This window comes from Panthera leo, chromosome B2 (genome assembly GCF_018350215.1).
Source record: "Panthera leo isolate Ple1 chromosome B2, P.leo_Ple1_pat1.1, whole genome shotgun sequence".
Lineage (NCBI taxonomy): Eukaryota > Metazoa > Chordata > Mammalia > Carnivora > Felidae > Panthera > Panthera leo.
The window spans coordinates 138,041,949-138,068,507 of NC_056683.1; the positions used below are offsets into that span (position 1 = coordinate 138,041,949).

The following is a 26,559-nucleotide window of genomic DNA, read 5'->3' on the forward strand; positions in this document are numbered from 1 at the left end:
GTGTGTGTGTGTGTGTGTGTGTGTGTGTGTGTGTGAAAGAGACAGAGAGAGACAGAGCACACGTGCACATGTGCATACATGACAGGTTTTAGTTCTACACATGGCCCCGTGAGTAAAGTAAGAGTTTTCACCTAGAAAATAATAGATGTGCTACTTTGCATGATTTTCTTTAGTTCAAGCAGCCTTGTATCTGGAAGCCTCTTCCAAGTATCAAATTAGAGGCCATCCAGTTCAAGATACTTAAATCCTCTCTTCAGCATATCTTTATAAGAAGAAAAATTGTGATCAATAGGTGATATGCAATTAAAACCCAATGAAAATGGTTGTCTCAGAATGAGGAAAAACCTCCAACGACAAGGAATGCACTACTTTCCAAGAAACCCATTCAATCTTGAACTGTTTTCAACATAAAAAAGAAGCTTACTTTTTTATTTTTTATTTTTAGAGAGGGGGCACACGTGCATGCAAGCTGGGTTGGGGCTGGGGAGGAAGAGGAGCAGAGAGAGAGAGAGAGAGAGAGAGAGAGAATCTTAAGCAGGCTCCACACTCTGCACAGAGCCCCACGCGGGCTTGATCCCATGACTCTGGATCATGATCTGAGCTAAAATCAAGACTCTCAACTAACTGAGTCACCCAGGTGCCCCAATTAAAAAGAAGTTTCTTACGCTCCATTTCAAACTACCTCCTTTTTACTTGCACCACTAGCCGCACAATCTGCATCGGTTTTTACTTCCAAGGAGACAGAGATTACGCCCAACATTTCTTCTACACAACAGCACCTCTGAAACCAGAGGCCAGCTTGTGTCTACTGTTTTCCATTCTTCAGAGTTCACTTGTGACTCCCCCTATACTCCTCACTGTTGTTTCCATTCTCCTCCTTGTCTCACTTCCTTCGCCTATAGACATAAGTTATTTCACCAATTACTTCGTTCACTCCACTTCTTTAAATGTAAAGTAGATCACAGGCCTAAAATTAGGGGTATTAAGCAAAAAATGCCATGAGTAGCCAGGCAGGTAACTCAACTGCGTGAAGTATCTTTGGATAAGGCCACAGGGAGTGGTGACAACCATGGTGACTTGCCGAGTGGAGTCCCCAGCCAGAGCGATCCAATTTGTATTTTTCAAAATACTGTGTACACATACACACATACACACACAACTGGGCCTGCAGTTGTGATACTTGGCTCAAATTACCCTGACACCAAACGTTAAATTAATAGGGTATTATCTGGAGATTTGAGGACTGAAAGAAACTTTCCCTGATCAGGCTAGGGAAGAGGGGAGAGCAGCCATCTGTGTTTTCGGGCCACTCTAGAAATGTTATCCTGAGAATTTCACTGGTCAACTTTTTCTCACTAGTACACTGAAAAAAATACAAACCAAACTCAACATTCTCTCATTGCTCAGTATCTTTTGATCAGGTAAGCTTGTTTTATACCTGAATAAATAAATAAGGTACAGACTATCCAAAAAGATGCATCACGATTGAAAACAAACAAAAAAAACCTTGTCTGAACAAAAGATAAAGACCAATTATCACAGAGTATTAAGGAAGTTCACATTATAGGGACGCCTGGGTGGCTCAGTCGGTTAAGCATCTGACTTCGGCTCAGGTCATGATCTCACGGTTTGTGAGTTCAAGGCCCACGTTGGGCTCTGTGCTGAGCGTTCAGAACCAGGAACCTGCTTCAGATTCTGCGTCTCCCTCCCTCTCTGCCCCTCCCCTGCTTGCATTCTGTATCTCTCTCTCTCAAAAATAAAATAACCATTAAAAATTTTTTTAAAAAAAGAAAGTTCGCATTATTAATTTCTACACTCCATTAACTCTTTCCTTTGCTAAGACTTAAATTATTTTATTTCGAAAGCATAAACTGTGCTCACCTTTGTGTTTGGAAGTTCTAGTGCTGCCTTCCAAAGTGCATGAAAGTTGTCTGTCTTCCTTTCAACCACACGGGCACCTTCAGAAGCCAACCAGCAAGGACCCAGACCTTGACTGTGGTCATGGTCCAGGGAAGGTGGTTCTCCATTTGTTTGGAGCCACAAAGACAATGTTATAAGTATCAATTTACAAAATCCTGATCTAATCACCACAGGCTCCAGAGCATAGGACATGGGACCAAAAAGGAGTCAAGGGTTTCCTCAGAGTGGTGGGAAATCGCATGTCTCATACCTGTAAGCATTTGGCCAGTAACACTTACAGTGGGTGATTAATGGCCTTGAAGCTGGAATCTTCCACATACACTCCTTTTCAGAAGTAACCCCTGCGCTTAGCCCCACCTGACTGTTTAATTATTGAATTATCATTCATGCCTTTAAATGTTCTTTTTACAAATTAACCTTCGAGTTCCACATCTATACACAAATATTCACTCTCTAGAGAAGATTAAACAACTTCTTGGTTTACCTCTGTCCGCCATCTTTGATCCAGTGGGCTTGTCTGGGACACTAAGATGGTCCAGGTTGCTACTCAATGAAGAAGTGTCATCACTAGACAAAGAGTTCAAAAATTCACTTTCCGATGTGGCACAGCTGTTTTCCGGGGCTTTGCGACTGTTTGCCTCTGACGGTGCAGGTGAGTGAACATTCACGGCAAGTGTTATAGACTGTCCCTCATCGTCAGCAGCAGCAGAACTATTAACTATGTCGATCCAGGACTGTCTTTCTCTAGATAAGGAGGAGGCCAAACTGCTGTGTGTCTTTTCTGTATTTTCCAAGGAAGGGGAAGAACGTGACGTGTCGCTCAGTTTGGGTGAAGATGAAGATGCCTGCTGTGTAGCCTGTTTCACAAATAAAACCAAAAGTGAATAAAATAAATCATGATTCAACCAGCACTCTCTACTCTCCATTCTCAGTGAAGGTACCCCAGTGTGTCAAAAACAAATTATTAGTAACAAATCATTTTAAAAAACCATTCACACGTTTTGGGTTTTGTTTTTTGGTTTTTTTTCATTTGTCTTACCAACTATGATTCAGAATAAAAGCTTTTTTGTTCTTGTATTTAAAACCCCCCTTTCTGATACAGGAGTGCTCATGCATAGGGGCACTTGTACCCCAATGTTTATAGCAGCACTTTCAACAATAGCCAAACTACAGAAAGAGCCTAAATGTCCATCAACTGATGAATGGATAAAGAAATTGTGGTTTATATACACAATGAAATACTACATGGCAATGAGAAAGAATGAAATATGGCCTTTTGTAGCAACGTGGATGGAACTGGAGAGTGTAATGCTAAGTGAAATAAGTCATACAGAGAAAGACAGATACCGTATGTTTTCACTCTTATGTGGATCCTGAGAAACTTACCAGAAGACCATGGGGAGGGGAAGGAAAAAAAAAAAAAAAAGAGGTTAGAGAGGGAGGGAGCCAAACCATAAGAGACTCTTAAAAACTGAGAATAAACTGAGGGTTGATGGGGGGTGGGAGGGAGGGGAAAGTGGGTGATGGGTATTGAGGAGGGCACCTATTGGGATGAGCACTGGGTTTTGTATGGAAACCAATCTGATAATAAATTTCATATTAATAAAAAAATAAAAATAAACCCCCCCTTTTTTATTCAAACAGCTGAAGACACCACATTTAACTTTATATCTCGGTGATACAGAAATAGCTGCGATGACCTTGCACAAGACATTCATTCTCAGACTTCATGTGAGGATTATTAGTACAATCCCTTTTTGTTCTGTTTGAGTTAAGTTTGCTGTAAGGGAAAAATTACAATTTTTAAGCATCCTCATTATTTAATTTGAAGAGTCTTTAACAGATCACAGCAAAGTTCATTATGAAACTGTTACAAAGACTTGATAAAATACACTGACAGATAATTCATCTGTTTGTATTCTGTACTTCCATTAGTTGCCAAAAGGAGTGGGGTTAAGATTAAATTTTTTTAAATTTTTTTTAATCTTGATTTATTTTTGAGAGACAGCATGTGAGCAGGGAGGAGCAGAATGAGAGGGAGATACAGAATCTGAAGCAGGCTCCAGGCTCTGAGCTGTCAGCACAGAGCCTGACATGGGGCTTGAACTCACGAACTGTGAGATCATGACCTGAGCCAAAGTCGGATGCTTAACCAAGTGAGCCACCCAGGCACCCCAAGATTAAATTTAAATTCCATTCTACTACTTATGGATCTATAGCCCATGTTTAACTAACATGCTGGGGGTTCAGTTGTATGCTGTAATGTCTTCTTAAAGAAGATATTAAATAAACTAAACTAGTCTTAAAAAAGAATCGAAAGAAAAATGTATGATATTTATATCCATGTGACAAGAACCAAGAACCATGATGCCATTTTCCAAAACCGATTTGTAGAACTTTGAATTCTCTGTTTTAGGATCTGAAAGATCTCCATAACACAATTTACCCTATCTTCAATGCTCCCTAGAAATGTAAAAAGCCTCTTTGGGGAATTCTTTGAAATACTGAAGGATATTTTGAGCAAAGACTAGATTGTAATCTATCACTGTATTCTCATTGATTGAGCAAAAAGTCTTGACAAAGGTAATTAAGAAAAAGAATTCAGAGAAAGAAAAGTTTCAGCAAAAGCAGACGCCAGACAGGAAGCAAAATACTGAGTGAAGACCATGGATGCAGACAAAGTACATATATTTAAGCCCTCCAATATCATGGAGAATCACATTCTTTAGTACATGCCCAGCAACCACTCATAACTACATAGATGAAATCAAGTTAACTCACTAGCTCTTTAATAATTTAAAACCTTTAATAAACTTTCACCAAAAAAGACAAGAATCCATTTGCAAGCTCTTCATTCATTAAAAAGAGACCAAAAACTGTACCCAGACTATGAGAAGTGGGTTGATGATATAGGATCGTCTGAAAGCAGTTCCTAACACACAATGCAAGAGTGAATAACATTCTTTGGCAAAATGCTCATCTGTCCACGGAGAAAACATCAACGCAGCATCGCCAATGACTGCGTTGGAAAGGACTCCATTTATTCTGAGATTTTACCCTTGATTCATTTTGATGGTAAAATATATGCCTTCCTTTTTGGAAAATGGTGATGGTAGATATTAGTTTTGTCTTTTTTAAGTTTTTTTAATGCCCTACATAGCTAAATAAAGATCTGGCAACCATATGTTGTTCCTTCATTTTTAATTTTATTGGTCAATAAAATCCAAAAATCTAGACAACAGAGACAACAGCACTCTATGGGTCACCCTGTATCTCCAATGGCAGATGAGACAGAAAAGGCATCTTATAGTTCAGTTTTATTATGTCATCCTGTGGGATACTATGTCAATCTCAAGCATTCAAAAGTCCAAAGAAGTGGTAGGAAAAAAAATTGCTAGTGAGAAGAAGCCAGAGAACAAACTAGGATTTTCTCCCCCAAATCTCAGAATCATTGCAACTAACTCAGAATGGTTGATTTTGTTCCCAACCAGGATGTCCCCAAGAACATATTGGGGACATTTTGCAGATTCTAAACTCTGTGTTCTGATGGGAACAGCCAGTATTTACCCAACGTGTGCCCAATTTGCTGAATACTAGACATACGTTGTCAAACAATCAATAGATCCACTTTTTAGTAGCATGACATTAAAACAGCCAGTTGAGATACTAACCACTTACATCTTATTAACAATGTATTTGCACAGACATAAAACTTCCCATTCAAGAATGTGTCAGTGAGTTGGGGAATCGGTTGCCTTAAATCACGGAGACGATTTAACAACTAAGAGATCAAAGATTTGCAATTCACGAAATAAAACCTTAGTTACCTAGAGGACAGAGTGCACACCGCCACCCCCCAAGCTGTCCGAATAAATGCCAAGACTGGTTTACTCATTAGAATGAGCTACAAAATACGTATTAACAAAAATACCATTCAGGCCTAGTCCTGACACGTTCCCCTATTGTGAGCTATTTTAGTAAAACTTGGCTTTGGTGGAGTCAGCCTCCTTTTCTGAAAAGAGAGCATGTGCAAGCTTTTCCTGTTGCCCTTGCTGATACTACTGTAATTTGATTATAGCAAATGGGCTGTTTAAGCAAAAGCCTGCACACATCACTGCTGTGGCACTTTCCACAAACTTTTTTGGACCTCAAGGAAAGGTCCTTGAGGACCAAGGAAAGACATGTTCATCGAGCATCAGAAACTTTGGGGAAGTATATGCCTTTTTGAGGTACGACTCCCAACACACACAACTCAAACCCTTTCAATCCACTGTCTTTGCTCTTGCTCCGCGTAACAACTACAAAATTGATTTTTAAAGGGAGGAAAGAGTGAGCAAGGGGAAAAAAGGAAGAACAAGAGAGAAGGGAAAAGAAAACGAGAAAAAAAAACGATGTGTATCAGGTCAGAACGAGTTTTTATCAGAAGAGCGATGAACAAAATATGAATCAACGTGAACCTGGAATGCTGTGACAGAGGAAGGAACATGAAAATGTACTTTGTAAGTAGATACTGTGGTGCTACATCACGCTTCAGTATTTCTACCATTCTGTAGGAACCAAAAGCCACAAGTCAAACAGAGAACATTTAGCTCAGTGCCTTCTATGAACCATCCATGTACTATACTCCTAAAACTTCTCACAGCAAGTCAGATGAAGGTAGAAAGAAACGACAGTCCCTCCTCTTCACCCCACCCCTGTGTGATGAACACGAGCCCATCCTTCAGTATCAGTTCAAGGACTGGTTCCACATCCTTCGGTGGCCTCAGGGCAAGATGGCTACCTCTGCCTGGTGCTCCCGGGCTTACTTCTGTCACACCAGGCAGAACGTCAGTTTATTTGTCAGCTCATACCGTAATCGCCGATTGACTCGTTCATCTCTTTTTTGGTGAGCTACTTGAGAATAGGCTGTTTTGTAGTTATTTTTGCATCTCTGTGTTTTACATCTATACCCGACCTACAGTTGCTAACGAATTAATACCATTACAAAGTGGTCTAGAAGAAAAACAGCCCAGAACAGTTCAGTCTCTTTCTGAGGAGCACCCTGACATTCTCTGCAGAATTGCTACAAAGCATTTACCTTAATCCCAGGATCTATGGTGACTGTTACTGACTGCACTGCAAACACCCCCACAAGATGTTCTCATAATCTTAATCAAAATTATTGTGTTATCTATTAGAAGTTAATAATTGCATGGTGGTTCACCCATTTCAGAACATTTGGGTTTTAAATATTTTACTTTTTAATGAGAAAATTAAAGACATTTTAAAAATCTAAGTTTTAATGAAGAGACTATATATAACTAAATTAAAAAGTCAATACTGCTTTTCCTCATATTCTTCACAAATTCGCGCATCATCCTTGCACAGGGGTCATGCTAATCTTCTCTGTACCATTCCTATTTTATGATATGTGCTGCCGAAGCCAGCACACTTTTTCCCATTTTCTGTAGATTATTTTTATTTAAATTCCAGTTAGTTAACATACATCGTAATATCAGCTTCAGGTGTAGAATTCAGTGATTCAATACTTACATAGTTTTATTTATCAAAGAAGCTTAGTTCAAACGCTCATCAGCTCTACAATATTTTTCTTTGAATTGTTTAAAAACACAAATTTGACATAGGGAAAAATAGTCTGAGACAGCCACCAAAAGCCTGTAATTAGGAAGACGTGAGTCAGCCTATAAATTTTAAGCAACATTAGTCAAAGTAGATTTTAAAAAAAAAAAGAAAGAAAATACAGGAATTACTTAGGACTAAACATAATAAAATCAAGTGAGAAAAAAAAGAATGTATACAGGGTTTCTTTTCTTTTATTGGCCACATGAATAAAAACAGATCAGTCAATTGCTGCTAAACCCTAGGAAGTATTGTTTGTATTTCTACCGTATCCTAGCAGGAAGCATTTCTCTGAAAGCTCAAAGACTTTGCAGAGCACACCCCCCTCCATCCTCCGGCCTCCTGCATGACCTTGGGCCATGAGGTGACAGAGGACCTGTTCCTCACTCCAATCCCTGCCATCCAAGTGACCTTGCAGAGGACACTTTATCTCTACGTCCTATTCCTTTGACTTCCTCCTCCCACCATTACCCACCCCCCTCTCTATCCCAGGCCATCTTCCAAACAATTAGAGTGTTTCTCAAACATAAAACAGATCACAATATTCCCCTGCTGAGAATCCTCTAAGAACTGCCCATCACAAGTAGAAAAATAGCCACAGTCTTCATCATGGCTGAGAAGATCTATGTGGACTCCCTATCTACCCCCCACCCAGCTACATCTCTTTCCACCTCCCCGTCCAGTCCCATCAACTTTCTTTCTATCCCTTGAGAACAGGTGCCTTCTGCCTGAGAGGCCCTCTCTGTGGACTTCTGGTTGGCTGCTTCCTTCTCACCATTTTGGTGTCAGTTCAAACATCAGCAGGCTCTTCCCTGATTGTCACAGGCAGAGCAATGCCCTCCCAACTTGACTCCAGTCACTGCCTAACACATCACCCCATTTTAGCTTCTTCATAGTATTTATCGTTACTCAAGACCATTTGTCTGAATCACAAGTTTATTGTGCCTCTTCCTCAACTTAGAACTTAAGCTGCGCTGGGGAAAAGATACAGTCTAGTTCAATCCAGCATTCCCTTATCTGCAACAGTACCTCGTACATGGTCGACACACACACAAAAATGCATTAGCTGCCTGCCTGCCTGACTCAGATTCATCACAAGGAGCACATGGGATAACAGGAAAGGATATTCTTAATAAAAGGTGAACTTCAGCTTGCAAAGGCTACCTGTGACAGTTCTATTTATTTCTCTTCGGCTTCCTCATTTGTTAAATGCAGAATGTGTAAGTCTAATGAAACCATCCTCCTCAAAGCCACGTGAAAGTGCTAGAGACGTGTAAAGTAGGGACGTTCTAATTCACATGGGGAAATACCTGTAGAGTAACAAATCTGCACAGAACGTGGATGAAGTTACAATCACCCACTTGCCCAATAAAAAAATATTGGTCCAATAAAAAAATATTTCATTTCAAGTATGTGTTATGAAAAAAGGTGCCTCTTCCCTCCAAAAAAAAAAAATGCACTAGGAACATAAAGAGTTCAGAAGAGGGCAAGATTAACCTGATTTAGAGGACCAGGGAAGCTTTACTGAGGGAAGTCATATTTGAATGGGAGAAAGTGGAATGGGGTGGAAGAAACAGTTCCCACAAGCAGAGAAAGTTTATCAATACGGCGCAAGAGCAGGAAAGTCTGGAAAGTTCTGGGGAGACAGCGGGCAGTTTACTGGGTTGCTGACACAGGAGGAATCAGCAACAAGACTGGAATGGCAGCCTGAGGTAAACCCAAGGGCTTTAAATGCCATGCCAACAAGTGGAGAATTAATTTGATAAGCCATGAAGAGCCACTGGAAGGTCCTGTGCAGGTGAATCAAGACCATCAGAACCGCGCTTTGGGAAGACTAATTTGGAAGTGGTTTTTAAGAGGAGGGGGACATTAGAGACAAGGAAGAAAAATAGCCCGCTATCTCTATGACTCGGGCAGGAGCTACTCCAGGCCCCAACGAGGGCAGCAGCCTTGGGAATGTAAGGCGTCAGGGGCAGCCCCATGCCTTGTGAGGGACTGCCAGAGGAGGCGCCTGAATTAGACTGCTGAAGCAGAGATGCAAACGCTAACTTCAGAAGTCTTGAAGTCAGTTAAACGGTCAACCAGAGAGCTTGCGGTAACTGTATCTTCAGGAGAGAGGACGACTTTTCTTTCTACCTTTACCTGGCTTGTTTTTGAAGTCACTGATAACTTTTCATACAACGATCTCACTTGCAAGCATTTCTATTATTTTATAGAGTACATGCAGCGAAAGATCAAGTGACGTTTTGTAAACAACTGTGCGAGATTCATCCTACCAAGATTAAGTGTGAGTTTCTAAAACTGACTTAACCCCTCTCAGTGTCTAATCTTTGACTTCTTCCTCTGCCACTGACCAAGAAGCCGCAGTTTACAGGGTTTGTTTTTACTCACTGCTTCTTTGGTTTGCTTTAGATTTTTTTTCTCATCATTTGGAGCCAAAGGAAGCGTACTTCGAAAAAGCATCAAATGTGAGGACCCTCATGTTAAAATAATCTGCAGGAGCCGTTTGAAGCTGTTTGAAGTTGAAGATAAACATTTATCCTCTCCGTTTTTCCGCCTATCTGATCCACCCATTGGGTGGTCTGCCAAGTTCAAAACCCACCCGTTCCATTTTTCAATTATGCCATGACCTGCATCCCCACCGTCTCTCACACTAGACCACTGCCACCCTCCCTTTTCTTTGCTTCTATCCTACTCCCTGCCTCCCTGAGTCTCCCCCCACACAGTAGCCCGAGTGGTCCTTTTAAGATGGAAACTGATCACGTCACTCCTCTGCTCAAAACTCCCAAAGGCTCCCTAAGTAACCCAAAGCATCAAAGTCCTTAACTGGCCCTCGGGCCCTGCATGGTACGGCCACCACTACCCTCCAACCTTACTTCCTGCTATTCTTACCTTGGCTCGCCCTGCTCCAGGGACACTGACTTCCATGCGCTGCCACCTATGCACCAAGGAGATCTTTGCTTGGAAGACCCCTTCCCCGGACACCTGGCTGCCTCTCACACCACGTTTCTGTGGTTTTGCTCAAACCTCAGCTCTCACTCAGGCCTATCCTGGCTGTTCTATTCACAACACAGCCCAACTCCCAGCACTCTTACCTCCCCTCATCCACCATGCTCCACTTCTACTGACACAGCAGATAATTTACTTATTACGTTCACTATTTAGTAGCAGTTTCTCTCAACTAGAAGTTTGACTCCACGAAGAAATAAATCATTGTCTTTTTTATTCACTCATGTCCCAAGTATTTAGAACAGTGACTCTCAACAAAATTTGTTAAATGAACGAATAAGCGTATGAGCATAGGTTAGGTTACCAATGCTTTTAATAATTAAACTTAGAGGAAAAATATGTATAACAAAGTTTTAATGATGGTTAAGCTCTTAAGTCACTTTGTAACTTACAACCTTATTGAGTTTAAAAAGCGAATGAAGTCAATTCCTTTTCTGCCCTTTTGTGGGTTTCAAGGAATCATAAATCTCAAGGAATCGTGGGGACTGATTTCTACAAAGCATCTTCCTAAATGAAATCTACAGAGCCCATCTATTTTCAGTTTTTTTAGTAAGCCTATCAAAAGGTCCCCATTTCTCATTTCTCTGGATGGATGCCTATCCATCCTGTGAAGTCTTCTCAAGGAGAAGCAACAGAAACAGAAACCTCTTGTTCACTCAGGGACAATCCCGAAGTGTCCTTTACTGTCTTGTGGAATGTGGTCCCACCCATTAGAAGCACAGGTGCAAATTGGTCTGGTGCTGAAATCTTACTGTTTGCAGCAAGCAATTAGAATTATTGGACACTGAATTAAATTTTTAATTCAAGAGTCTAATTTTGGGAGATAATTTTTCAGGAAAGTATTATTTTACACTTTTGAGTCATCATTCCAAAATGAAAGTTCATTACCCAAAATATTTTTTTTAAAGCAAGAACTTAGAGAAAAAAAGTTTTTCCACCGTGGCTTATATAACTCAGTCATGGCTAGCCTATGCCAGACTGAGCCAAAACAAAATGAGTTGATTCATGCTCTGGATCAAAGTTACCATGAAATTTTTGAATTTTCATCTGTTTAAATAAAAAGCTTAAATGGTATTTTAACCAAGTGTCTTGCATGTCTGTTTTTCAGAAACAAGAGGAAACAAAAACAAAATCTGCCTGGAAAATATGTGAACAGGAGGAACATATTCTGTTTCTAAGGAAAATAAAATCTAACTGTTCAACATTTATCTATTTCCAATATATTTCTTCATAAAAAAAAATGTTAGCCTTAGTGGCCTTCCAGAAAATGCTCAACTTAAAACTGTAAGAAATACTATTTGATCGAGGACTCAGAAAATTCTAAAGACTTCCCACTTCAACGACCTCGCTTTCTGGCAGCCCCCTCTGCACCGCTTCATTTCTTTGTTTTGAAACAAGCATTCTCTGAGCTTCTACTATAACATCAAGACCATCATTCTGTAATGCAATGGAGTCCTGATCCCTCATCTACGAAGACAATCTGGTTGTTTTTACTTCCATCAAGGCGAGTTCTAGATGGTTGACAACGCTCTTAGTAATCTGTGATGCTAGTGTGCCACTATAAAAATGAAAATCACAGTATTTTAGAACTGAAATAAATCATGTCAGAGTCATATGTGGGGGGGACAGTAGGAGGCAGAGAGAATTTCAGGAAGAGAAGGTTGGAGGACCAACCAAATTACTGTGTGTTACAGGTTAAAATAGGAAAGAGAGAGAAGGCTGAATAGGCAGAGGTAGACAGACAGAGACAGAAAGAAGAGAGACTGAAGCAGAGAGAAACTAAACAAATATACATGCTACTCTGTTAAACCAGAAAGCCACATCTATTTAGTCTTTTCCAAATTTAGAAAGTGATTTTAAAAGAAGAGAAAGACGACACTAAGGAAAAGTGATGAATATGTTAACATAGGATATATTGTAAGTCTAGTTCAGAAATCAGTCTAAATTTTACCAAAGTGTAAATTTATTTATATCTTGCTTAATTTTAGCTAGCCCTATTTCATAGAAATTTTAATAAACATACTCATTCAACAAATACTTCTTTCTGGACTTGATTGTTAGCCAAATAAACTAGAAAAGGGACCACAATTCTCCACTGACAGTAGGTGAAAACCATAGAAGTCATTATTTAAAAGCTATTTAATAGCCTACATCCAGAAACTGGCAAGATACAAATAAAGATGAAAACTTCATCACACAACATAGAAAATTCTGGCAAAAGAGGTCTGGCAAGTGAAGGAGAGGCTGTAATCTATCAGCACCTATAATTACTTGGGTGCATGGATGGACAAGTGCAGTAGTAAGGTGGAAAGAGCAGATGCTATAAAGCTAGACAGACCAGGGCTCCCATCTCAGGTGCTCCATATACTGCAAATGTGACCAGGTCATTCTACTTCTCTGAACCTCGGTTTCCTCATCCATGAAATGAAGATAACAATATCTACTTCCTCATGACCTAGCAATAGGAAGCAATTTTTAAAATCGGAAACAAAAGCACAAACCACACCAGAAATAATGGATAAACCTGACACACTGAAATCAAGACTATCTGTCTATGAAAAGAAACCATGAAACAGAGTCAAAAAGAAAAAAAAGCCATGTAGCAGAAAAGGAGATGTGCCTTACTTCTAACTAAGGACCAATATATAGAATAATAAAGAAACTTTATAAATACAAAATAGTAAGACAGCTAAAACTGTACTGAAGATTTTAAAAGACTAAACAGAAAATCCAAAAGGCCAACAGATATGAAGAGATGCTTGGCCTCATTAGTAATGAGTGAAATGCTGATTAAATAATACTACTTTTCAGGATTATTTGAAGGGTAAATATATTTAACGCATCTACTTCAGTCCTGCCACATGATAGTTAGAAGAACCATAAATAAACCTCCTCAAAGATCCCTGCTTGAATCCTTCTAGGGGCCATCAATACAATGCCAATGAGCATCCAAATACAAAGCAGCATGACATAGTTTTAACATCCATTAATAACCTGAACTTATGTTGGATGCTTCCAAAGATAAGAATCAAACTTGAACTTCTCTCTAGTGAATACACAGAATCATTCCACGTGCAGATTGAATGCACTGACCCCACTCCTGGCCTCCTGATACCTTTCTGAATCCAGCTTTCTCTTCATCTAGTCTTCATCCTTTTTATGTTCATTTCACATGGATATAGTGCATGCACCCAGGACAGGTACTTTTCTTCTTTCCGAAGACCAGAAGGGTATAAATAAACATTACAGAACAAATAAATCTTTGCAAGCTTTGGCCCATCACCTAGAAGCCCTTTGCATTACCATGAGTCCTGTCAGCATGACACATCTGTGGGTCACACAAAAATCCACTGAGTTTGTCATACCTGGGGGGTGCTATGGAGAAGGCTCCAGATCAGCACCCCGAGAACAGTACTTGCTCTTTGGCAGGCACTTTAATTTAGCCCATTCTTCAAATTTACCGGTCAAAGTACATTCTACGCAACTGGAAGGAACGACATCCACACATTTCATCATGACCAACAGACTAATCACACTGGTACGTACCAAAGGAGAGAAAGTCTCCGCAGAGTAAGGAGGGGGTGGTGTCTCCACAGCTATTTCAGGGTCTTCCTGTTCACTCTCACTGTAGCATTCTATACAAAAATGAAAATGCTTAATGTTTCAACACTGTTGTCACCGATTCCAAAATGCATGAGCAGAGGTTTTTTTCCATCTGGCTATTGCAATTCCAATCGATTCAGAAAGGACTCATCTACTGAGCTACCTGGTGCCAGGGGATTACATAAGAGGGGAAAACACAAATAGCCATGTTAGGGTTTCTGCCCTTAAGAGGGCGCAATACATAGGAAGAGGACTGGCCATAGCTGTCCTCAATAATTCCTCAAAAGACGCGTTGAGTCATATACTAAGAGAGCATAAAATCAGTAGTGAGTAATTTTGATCATGGGAGCCATAATGAGCTAGAAAGGGCTGGATAAGTAAACCATCAATGGTGCACACAGAGTAATGGGAATACCACGTGGATGGTGCAGGCTAAACCAAGTATATGGAGTTCTCAGGGATGTGGTGAAAATCGAAGCTGAAAGTTTGCATGAGGCCGTATCACAGAAGGCCTTACATACCAGGATTAAGGAGAAGGTTTTCATGTAGTGATTTTTCTCCTCACAATTTATAAATGCACTCCAAATATACAATGGGTATTTATGTCATGGAAAAGAGGACCAAGGAGATGGTTAGGATACTGATTTCACACTCTTATGTTGTAGTTCTTTATCGTTTTAAATCAAGTTGCCGCTTTCCCATTTCTGAATTTAAGCTTTTGTAATTTTTGTTATCCAAGGATACAACTCCCTACATTTCAACTGCCAAGTTTTATATGGTCTAAGCGTTTCAGAAATAGTATCAACTCTGTGACCCTGACACCTACAGCTTCCCTCTTCTCAATACTCAGGAGTAATTTCATCATTAAGAAGATTTCAACTCCTGTAGCTTTTGAGCCCAGAGAGCTACAGACAGAGCTAAAAATATGGCCTGTGTCCCCATCTGACATTCAGGTTCCTAGCACAAACTTAGAGTAATTAGCCTCAGCACACACCTGGTGGAAATATTAAAACATCTGAGAGGAAATAGTGGGATGAAAGTTATCCGTCTAGATCATGACAAGATCATGTCTCTGAGTAAGAATTCAGTGAGTGGGGCAATAAAACATTTGCATTGGCAGCTGTTGGAGATGTCAGCAAAGCCTACAGCTGCTAACGTGTGGGTGAAGTGTAAAAAGCATTCTTAGCCAGCATGGGAAGCTCTATTCCATGTTGGTGAGTCCGTGTGAAGACGTCTGCCTCGACAAATTTTCAGAAGATTTTAAATGCCAAAGTAGGTTTCATTAGGACAAGACTATGCATAGAACTTGACATTGTATTTCCATTCTATCTCATCCAAATATTCTTGCTAAATTTTCAGAAATTTAAAATAGAACATACCTTCATCCTTTGTAACAGTTTCATGATGGATTACAGCTAATCCAAGCTTGTTTAACCACCTAAAATTCAAATAGCAAATAAATGCTTGACCAAAGACACTGGTCCCCTACCTATCTACCTTCCTCCTAGACCCTGAAGGAACATCTTGTGCCAGACATTATAATGCAACTGTCATAATTTACAGTCAGTCTAAACATTTGCAGAAACAGTTTAAGTCTTTAGCACTGAAATCTGTAACCTCAATATTTTCCTTACACAGGGCATTCTTTGTAAGACAAGAAACAAGATGGCCCATTATCCAGCTGGCCAGTGTGGGCAACTACATTAAATATTCTAAATATATAAACAAATATAACTTTTGCCATAGTGCATGTGAAATTTTTAGCAACCATCAAAACCCGTATCAAGCACCTGGGTGGCTCAGTGGGTTAATCTTCCATCTTTGGCTCAGGTCAAGATCTCATAGTTCGTGAGTTCAAGCCCCATGTAGGGCTCCGTGCTGACAGCTCAGAGCCTGGAGCCTGCTTCAGATTCTGTGTCTCCCTCCCTCTCTCTGCCCCTCCCCCACTCACACTCTGTCTCTCTCTCTCCTTCAAAAACAAATAAACATTAAAAAATGTAAAAACAAAACCTGTAGCATTGAATTTAGGTAACTTGACCATTAAAGTTCCATCTCTATAATTCTTAAAGTGTAATTTTATTCCACACAAAAATAAAGGAAGAAACAAAAGATGATCCATTTTCAAGCCAGGATTTTTATATTACTCAATAAAAGATCTGGTCAGAGTTTGACAGGCATTCCTAAGCTGGGGAAATTTCTAATTCCTTGAAAAATTTTATATTAGGCAAAAATTGACCACGTCCTATCTTCTTATCGACTTATCATTTTACTGGCAATAAATTTCAACAAAACGTCAATAATAAAAATAGAACTAGATAAACCTTCAGGAACTCAAACTTGGCTCATGATTTCAGGCCACTGGAGGTCCATCTCAAGGGGTTAGCCAGGAACATACTATATGACACAAATTCTTAAAAGTCACAAAATGGGTCAACTTCGTATGTTCCTAGCTATCTAACCTTCTATTTAAAGGGAAAATATTACTTTAGGGTAGTGATAATATGATTGATTTCCCAGTTGTTTCCAGTCTCCTAGATTTTTAGAAAGTATTCCATATTTTACATTCACATCTTTTTTGGAGAAACCAGTGCACTCGACAGAGGCCTAAGTCAACCAACATCAACGAAATAACAGCAAGAATGTGGTGCACTTACTGACTCACTCTTGCTTTCCTTTCTTCTAGTCCTGTACTGCCTCGTGACTATTCAGCATGCTACACCCCCACCATTGCTTCAACACCACACACTCCCCAAGTCTGCAAATTTCAACAAATTAGGAATCCTTACCCAACCCTCCATCTGCCATGGTCTTGCCATATTTATTTTCTATTGACAGGAAATATATAAATTTGATTTTTAGAAACAAATAAAATAGGCCTTTCTATAAGAAGGAAGCTGAACTTTCCCCTCATTTAAGAGCCCCTTGGACACCATGAAAGACATGAGTTCTTCAATGGCCACTTAAAACCAGACTGATACACAGGCCCAGATCAGGCCACGGGAACCACAAAGTGTTCATCAAGACCTGATAGAATAATAAACAACCAAAAAAAAAAACCAAAAAACAAAAAACAAAAAAAAAACAGTAAATCACAGAAAAAAACACAAATGGCTAATAAAGAAATAGAAAAAACTTATCAGCCTCAATAGTATTTTGGGAAATGCACATTCAAACACGGGAAAATATTCACCACCAGACTGGCAAAACTTTAAAATGCCATCGATTTCCAGAATTTAGGAGGAAACATTCTGATCCTTTGTTGAGTTGAACATCAAAATTGAGACAGCCGATTTTAAGCAGGCAATTTGATGATACTAATCAAAATGTAAATATCCACACCCTGAACCCAACAATTTTAATTATAAATGTCTATCCTGAAGACTACAAATAGATGGTGAAGAATGTTAACTCAGTAAGATTTGCAATGGCAAAAAAAAAAAAACACTGATACAATATAATCATCTATTAATAGGAAAATGGATAAAGTATGGCACTAATTTCATCATTAAAATCAATGTTATAAATGAAGGTAATAAAGGCTTTGTGATGACCTGGAAAAATCCTAACATTGTTAATTAAAAAAAAACAAGTACAAAACAATATGATCAGCCAGATTCAATGTACTTTTAAAACTATATATAATGTACATGTACACAAATTGGTATGCAAAGAAAAGCATCAGGAAAGATATAGGTCAGTTATACTGTTTAAAGTGGTTAATCCTGCGGACAGAAATTGAATTGGAGGGTGAAGGTGGGGGTATGGGAAGGATTTCACTTTACATCCTTCTGTATTATAGAATTTTTTACAAGAATATATCTTAGGTGTCATCTAACTAAAGAAACATTTTAAAGTACACTTTTAAAAACTGGTCAGGCAAACCACAATGAATGTAATGGCTCACTTTTAAAATACCAACATAAACTGTTCTTAGTTTATACCGGATTTCATAATTGTATACTGATCCTCTCCGCCCCCCCTCCAAAAAAAAAGCATCTAAAAGTGAAAAAGATAAATTTTTTTAACATATCAAGACAAAAATAGTTTTGAGCTCAGAATGCCTGAAAAGGCATTTCTAAGTTCCTTTCCAGAACACAGAAACACAGCAATATGGCAAAACACACAAATATTGACAATAAAGATTCCTCTCAGCACTTACCCAAAACTCATGTCCTTTTAATTGCCGCCATTAGCTACTTGCTATGGAAAACGTGATTGTTTAGAATCTTATTTGACTGTTTTCCTTCTGGAACCCACTGGCTTCCCGTATCTCCTTTGCTAAGAACGGTTTTTAAAAACATCCAGGCAGTGGGGCGCCTGGGTGGCGCAGTCGGTTAAGCGTCCGACTTCAGCCAGGTCACGATCTCGCGGTCCGTGAGTTCGAGCCCCGCGTCAGGCTCTGGGCTGATGGCTCGGAGCCTGGAGCCTGCTTCCGATTCTGTGTCTCCCTCTCTCTCTGCCCCTCCCCCGTTCATGCTCTGTCTCTCTCTGTCCCAAAAATAAAAAAAAAAAAAAAAAAAAAAAAAACGTTGAAAAAAAAAACAAAAACATCCAGGCAGTAAGAAAATTTCTATTTGTGGCTAAATAGATGGGTGCACAAAAAGACTTATATTTACATAAGTGAAGACGACAGATGTTTCCTGGGAGTTTGTTGTATATTAACTTGATGTGTTGGAGGAGCACAAGTGTTAAGAAATTGATATACAAAACAAGAAGGTTCTTCCCACAAACACTGTCTGAGAAAGGCAGCTACCAACCAGTCTTGGCTTAGAAACCAACTCGTCCATGACCCTAATTACTTACCCCTGTGCTTGTAAATCGAGGGTCCCTGCAGAACACAGCGTTTCCATTAAACATAATGACCTTTGCCTTCCTCGTCCCTGAGCGAAATGTCACCACCCAAAAATGCAGTTTCCCAAGGAAGCAAACTTCTAAAACAGGACGCTGGTCTCCGCACGCGTCCAGATTCTCCACTCCCTCCCCCAGATTCTCTGCATCTCACAAAGAAATACCCAGCTACAGTATTTACTGGCTTAAACGGGCCATATCAGTAAGAAAGGGTGCTCTTCAGGTGCCGCTGCGGAAAAAAAATCTTTAAATGCCATGTGCATAATCTTGTGGGAGAAGAGGGTTAACGTGGAGGCCCAAAGAGATTCCACACTGATGGCTATTAATGCCACCAGAGGCCAGAAAGGACCACTGGGGATTAATCAATGGCTCAGCTCCAGACTGACCCTCAGTATCATGGGGCTCCAAGTACTGCTCGGTAAGACTGTTAAGCCTTTCACACACCACTGACACACCTAACGCTTGCTAATCAGTAGGATTTAGTTACCAATACAAATAAAAAGAGAAATAAAGAGCTTTGTGAGGTTTTTTTATCTTCTTGTGGGCATCTGCTTTTCTCCTTCTCAGGCGCTTGGGAAAGCTAGGCGGAGAAAGCTAAAATCAGAGGGTAGAAACAAACGTCTCTCTTCATTTAAGTAAATACAAGTCTTCTCTGAAAGAATTAATTTGTCAATTCCTTGCCTTGCTATTTAACATGGGCTTTCCCAAAGGTCTATAAAGAGCCATTCTGCCTTCATCTGAAGGTTGTGGCAGCAGCTTAGGGAACAGGTGAGAATGTTTCTAGCTAGATGAGCCTGCCAGGGATATCCCGCAAGAAGGGCGTGTGTGTCGCCAGTCAGAGTGGCCAAAATGAAGAAATCAGGAGACTATAGATGCTGGAGAGGATGTGGAGAAACGGGAACCCTCTTGCACTGTTGGTGGGAATGCAAATTGGTGCAGCCGCTCTGGAAAGCAGTGTGGAGGTTCCTCAGAAAATTAAAAATAGACCTACCCTATGACCCAGCAATAGCACTGCTAGGAATTTATCCAAGGGATACAGGAGTACTGATGCATAGGGGCACCTGTACCCCAATGTTTATAGCGGCACTCTCAACAATAGCCAAATTATGGAAAGAGCCTAAATGTCCATCAACTGATGAATGGATAAAGAAACTGTGGTTTATATACACAATGGAATACTACGTGGCAATGAGAAAAAATGAAATATGGCCTTTTGTAGCAACATGGATGGAACTGGAGAGTGTGATGCTAAGTGAAATAAGCCATACAGAGAAAGACAGATACCATATGGTTTCACTCTTATGTGGATCCTGAGAAACATAACAGAAACCCATGGGGGAGGGGAAGGAAAAAAAAAAAAAAAAAAAAAAAAAAAAGAGGTTAGAGTGGGAGAGAGCCAAAGCATTAGAGACTGTTAAAAAACTGAGAACAAACTGAGGGTTGATGGGGGGTGGGAGGGAGGGCAGGGTGGGAGGGAGGACAGGGTGGGTGATGGGTATTGAGGAGGGCACCTTTTGGGATGAGCACTGGGTGTTGTATGGAAACCAATTTGACAGCAAATTTCATATATTAAAAAATAAAAAAAAAAATTAAAATAAAAAAAAAAAAAAGAAGGGCGTGTGTGTGTGTGTGTGTGTGTGTGTGTGTGTTTGTGTGTGTGCGCGTGCGCACGTATGCTTAACATTTGGTGAAAAGCAGCCTTTTTTCTTTAGGTTTCTAGAGCAAGAGGGTGAAGAGAAATTATATAGAGCAGATTGCTCCAAAAATCATTATGTATAACTAAACAAAACAGATTAAACCATAAGCTCTTTGAATGAATTATGTATGTATTCTTTTAATTCTCTTGCTCAGGATCTGCTGCAATGGGACATATAGTAGGTATTCCATTGACACATTTTATTAGTTATGTAAAGGTAATAAGGAACACGGAATTCTGAGAATAGGGCTTAAGTTAAATAGAGGGCCCACTGATGCCTCAAGCACCTCAAGTATATATAGCCTCATTCAATTAGCAGCCATTGTGATCACAGCATAATCTAAACCAGTAGGGGATGGAGTGGGGCTGGTAGTCCTCAATGCATATATTCCACTTATTTAAACAGAAAAAAAACCAGGAAATGGTGTCAGAGATATAAAATGTTATGTTAGATGTACTCCGAGCAAGGACACTTTGCAAAATTTTCAGGCTAGAACATGCTTAGTGATAAGCACGGGATCATGATGATAATCACACAGCTCATAAGAAATGTTATAGATATTTTTCACATAGAATTCTAAAAGCTGTGAGATCGGTCACAGTACTTTTAAGACTTTATCGCCGTGATGCTGATTCTCACTGTAACATTTTCTTATAATGACTTCTGTCTTTTCCTTTCTCAACTTAGTGGTTCCCTCTGAAGAATCTTATTACTTCTTCCTAAAATAGCCATTTTGATATATGTGGTTCTCCGAAACGCTTCCAAGTCAGGGAAGAAAGCAAGAACACTTTAAGTGCCAAGGAAATTAATTTTTAAAGCAGCAGAAATAAATAAAACAAGAATTAATATGAACATAGGCTTAAAATTCGAACACCTGGGGCGCCTGGGTGGCTCAGTCGGTTGAGCGTCCGACTTCAGCTCAGGTCACGATCTCGCGGTCCGTGGGTTTGAGCCCCGCATCAGGCTCTGGGCTGATGGCTCAGAGCCTGGAGCCTGCTTCCCATTCTGTGTCTCCCTCTCTCTCTGCCCCTCCCCCGTTCATGCTCTGTCTCTCTCTGTCTCAAAAATAAATAAATGTTAAAAAAAAATTTTTTTTTAAATAAAAAAAAAATTCGAACACCTGACCAAAGAAATCTATTCCCATAAAGATTGGATTTAGCAATTTTCTCTACTTACACACTCATTTCCTGTGTATTTTCAGCTGCAAAATAAAAGGTCTTGATTTGTGGATGGCTGATCTTAAAAGCACTTGAAGGGGGGAAAGCACAGAAACATTAAGAAAAAATTAGTGTAGTTGTCAATGGGTTTGAAATGAAATTAAATATAAATATGGTCAATTCATCTGCTTTCTTTGTAAATTCGCAAAAAATAATTTAATTACATTAAGTGCCCACTGTCTAACCTCTTTCATGTAGAGAGCAGAGAATTAATTTATCATGTTGAAATATCCAGAATAGGACTGAGTCTTGGCCAGCCCATAGTTTCTATTTAAAACATACGGGCATATTCTTTTATTTTTGATTGCTAACTGCTTTGCTATAAAGACAATAAATTAAAATTTACAGTCTTAGAAGTGTCACTTCAAAATACTCAGATCAACTCCTTAAAGCAAAATACTTAATTCAAATTCGATCAAATACATACAAGAATTTTATACATAATAATCAAGTATAGAACTTCTATACTGTGACAACACATCAAAAATCTTAACCCAAGCCACCGTCTTTGGGTAAGAGAAAAATATAAGGTATATTTTTCCAGTTTAAAAGAAAAGTATAAAACATTGGAGATCAGCAAACAATGAAATATATCCCCTTTACCATTAGACCGGAAGTCCTGCAGTAGAGGCCAGGGTTTTGGTAAATAACCAGTTCAGTCAAAACCACGAGAATCAACACGACCTCATGTATCACTGGATACGTGCAGCAAGACGAGACTGGCAGGGCTTAAAGCTAATAATTTTATTCATTTTCTTAGAAAAATCTAGTCAATTGCCACTACTTGTAAGATAGGTCAGTAGGGAAATGCTTTTTCTGATAAGACAGAAAAAGATGTCAAAGGTAGGATAAGGAATAAGAACAAGAAAAAGGTGAAGGGGGCACATTTGCAAAATGCATTGGGATGCTACCACGGAAAAAGCACGTGGACGGGAGCATGGTTAGCTGGTCTGGAGCCAGCTCTCCTGTGATTTCTAGGCAAGCCCTGACTCTGTGCTGTTCCCTTGTCAGCACAACAAGGACCATAAGCTGGTGACTTTCTTGGTTCCTGTCTGTTCTCAATCTTTTGGACTTAAATTATATTAGGGTACAATCCCAAAGTCGAAAATATCTCAGAGAATTCAAAATCCAGGATGCCAATGTGAAGAACTAAGAAAAAGAAACTGCTCTTGGGATCATATCTGCAGCTCTGGCCAGTCCTGTTGATCTGGTCATTCTCTTTAGAAAGACAAAATCTTGACATTTGATCTCCCAGCTAAACCTGGATGGGGGCTTGTTTTTCATTCCATCTCCAACACAGGTGTCAAAAACATGCCGTGCCAAAGCTCCGTGGGGTTTTAAAATCCATCTGTTCCACAAAATGAAATTCCAGACAACAAGAGGTTAAAAGCTTAGACCACTGTTTAGGATGCCAACCCATGAAATTCAAAATTCTCAAGACATTGGGTGTTACCGTCACTAACTTCCAAGTCACCACATCACTCGAGAAATGAAAATTATTAAAGGAAGTTATTCTGGTTCAGAGTCTTATAGGAAATGACAGACAACTTACTGCTTTTTCTTGCATTCAGAAGCTCTCTCCACAGTGAAATCGGGCAGGTTGACAAATCCATCGGCCTTCTCTGCCTGAGAAAAACACATACAACACATACGAATAAATGCATCAATCCTAGTAAGTTTATGGAGATCACATACATTGAACAGAGATCGTATAAATGCAAAGAAAGGCAATCAAAAGATACCTCCCTGAATCAGCACTGGACTTATCCAGATACATATTTTATGAGAGAAAGTAATATTCTCTTGGTAAGTCATTGCAAATTGTTCCACGAGAAGTAACATGATACAGCTTAGGTATGGCCAACGTATGGCATGCACAGGACCTCGCCCACCCCTTTCCCGTCTTCCTGGAAAATGCCAGCTAACCAGTCAGAGCTCCACTCCCTGCTGAGTTAGTAGGCATCCCAGTAAGCCAGTTCTCAAACTCCAGTAAGCCACAAGCACAGAAGGTAGAACGTAATTAGCATTCTAGCTTATGGGGGACAGAGGCCTGACTTGGGAGTTAGCAAACTGGGCTTCTTATCGTGGAGCTACGACTCACTGGTGGTTCTAAGACTTAAAGGAGCTCAGATAAATAAAACGCTTAACAGTTACTCAACAAACATTAGTTCCTCTCCCATGTCTATAGGCTGTTCCACAGAATTAAACCACAGAGCCATTCCTTGGAAAATCTCAGCTCGGTAATCCATTCTTAGGAGGCCTTTCTACAAAGGAAAGACTGCAGGAAAAAAAATGGCCCTTCTGAACATTGCCCGAATGTCACCTCCAAACACCAAAAATCGTATAGGACACGTAATTATTGTTCCACCTCTCTGAGAATTTGTTCATCTCTATGAACAAACTGTAACAACAATAGGAAGCTAGACTGCTGGTCCCAGATGGATCCCACATCTTCTTCCATCTATGCTCATATCTCTGAGTACGGAAATACGGTCCACAAGATTAATCGTAAGTCAATCAGTGCTTATTGGCAGAGGAGTAAAAACTTGATTTTGAAAATCCAATCTTAAATTTAAAAATCCACTAGCTATTAACTTATTAGCACCATGGTTCCTCCCCCTTCATTTTATCATCCTGCACCTTTCCTTTATCTGCAACCAGAGTGCAGCTCCTACTTTTTCTTCGGCAACATGAAACTGGGAAACATTTGAACCTCTGCCTATCCAACCTTCCCGCTCCTACAGGAGTTAATCTATCCAAACTCTCTGCTTGAAATGTTTTCATATAAGCCTCAAAACTCAATTCTAAAGGGAAATTCCTTCTTATCAAATGATGTATATATTTTTTCCATTCAGATTATCTCTTGTTTTTAATGCTTATTTGTTTATTTCTGAGAGAGACAGAGTGATGAAGGGGCGGAGAGAGAGGGAGACAGAATCCCAAGCAGGCTCCGGGCTGTCCGCGCAGAGCCCAACGCGGGGCTCGAACTCACAAACCATGAGATCATGACCTGAGCCAAAACCAAGTCAGAAGCTTCACTGACTGAGCTACCCAGGCACCCCTCAACTAAGTGATCTCTTCATGAACTGTGTGCTTACCAGATGATGGTTTCACCAATCCTATCTCAAAAAGAATGCAAAGTACTTAAAAAACAGAGAGTGTAGATCAACTGTTTCTACAATCCACAACGCTTCCTGTGAACTCTCATCAGCATTATATAAAAGTATAATTTTGGAAAATTGTTAGGCTCCAGCAATAAACATCTATACGTGTTTAGTGTGTGTGTGTGTGTGTGTGTGTGTGTGTGTGTGTGTGTATGTATATATACATATATATATATATACACGTATACGTATATACATACATGTCCTCCACAGAAACATTACTCACAGTAGCCAGAAGACAGAAACAGTCCCATCGACAGAGGAAGAAACAAACCGCAGTATAGCCACAGAATGGAATACGACGCAACTGTAAAGCCCTGATACATGCCACACACAAAGCATCACACGTTATACGATTCCGTTTACATGAAATATCCAGAATCGATAAATCCAGAGACAAAACACAGATGAGTGGTTGCCAGGGGCTGGAGAAAGTGGGGAATAGAGAGAAACTGCTTAATGGGTACGGGTTTTCCTTTCGGTGGGTTGAAAACGTTCGCAACTAGACAGAGGTGGGAGTTGCGCAATATCTTCAATGCACCTAATGCCACTGAATGCCTCATTTTAAAATGGATCCTCTTATGTGAACTTCACCTCAATTTAAAAACCATAACCTACATTAGGCGGAAGTATTTCCATGCCGATTTCTATAATGGCTTTAGAAAGAAAACCATCTGCATTCTCCATTTGTTTCTATTTCCTCCCCTCATTCACTTCTACACCCACTGTTCCCCAGAAGCTAGAGTTGCATGAACCCCCGGTGACTTTCATGCCGGTAAGTCCCATCAAACTTTCGTGGTCCTCACTCAACTGAACTCTAGTAATTGATCCTAAAGCTCACAGTTTCCCTCTAGAAATGCCTCATTTCTTGCTCTTCTGACAACATATTCCTGCTGCTCCCCTTCTCCTCCAACTCTCTGTGCTCGCTTTCCTGAGGTCCTCTTCTCCTGCCTGTGTCTTAAATGGCAGTGTTTCCCAGACTTGTGACCACAAACCTAATCCCTTCTCGTTCCAGTACCCTCTGTGGGGGCACCACAGATACCACCATGACTGCACGTACCCCCATGGTACACACACATTCAAAATCTATACCTCAAGGGGCGCCTGGCTGGCTCAGTCGGTAGAGCATGCGACTGTTAATCTCAGGGTCATGAGTTCAAGCCCCACACTGGGGGTGGAACCTACTTAAAATAAAATTTTAAACAATTCCAAATCAAAATCTATACGTCAAACTGGGATTTAATCCTGAGCTCCACTCCCAGAGATCCAACTGCCTAGCATAACTGTCCACACACAGGCTCCCGATTATAGACTGAACATTTGTATCCGCCAACCCCAAATTCTAATTTTGAAGCCCTAAGCCCCAGTGTAACGGTATTTGGAGGTGGGGGCCTTTGGGTTTTAAATGAAGTCTTGAGGATAAGTACCCCCATGATGAGATTAAGCCCTTATAAAAAGAGGAAGAGACCAGAGCCCCCCCCC

General features: G+C 40.0%; 1 protein-coding gene and 1 pseudogene across 14 annotated transcripts in view; both read right to left on the reverse strand.

Moving 5' to 3' along the window:
- Positions 1–26,559, reverse strand: part of IPCEF1 (interaction protein for cytohesin exchange factors 1) — a 180,657-nt gene that overhangs the window by 26,095 nt on the left and 128,003 nt on the right. For all 14 annotated transcript variants that reach the window (XM_042940118.1, XM_042940112.1, XM_042940121.1 and 11 more), the window contains 5 exons: positions 23,466–23,539; positions 21,873–21,944; positions 15,531–15,589; positions 14,095–14,183; positions 2,405–2,777 (listed from right to left, as the gene is read on the reverse strand). In XM_042940118.1, the coding sequence (XP_042796052.1) occupies positions 2,405–2,777; positions 14,095–14,183; positions 15,531–15,589; positions 21,873–21,944; positions 23,466–23,539 (667 nt within the window). The remainder of the gene's footprint in view (positions 1–2,404; positions 2,778–14,094; positions 14,184–15,530; positions 15,590–21,872; positions 21,945–23,465; positions 23,540–26,559) is intronic.
- On the reverse strand, positions 7,228–7,349 carry LOC122220811 (annotated as a pseudogene).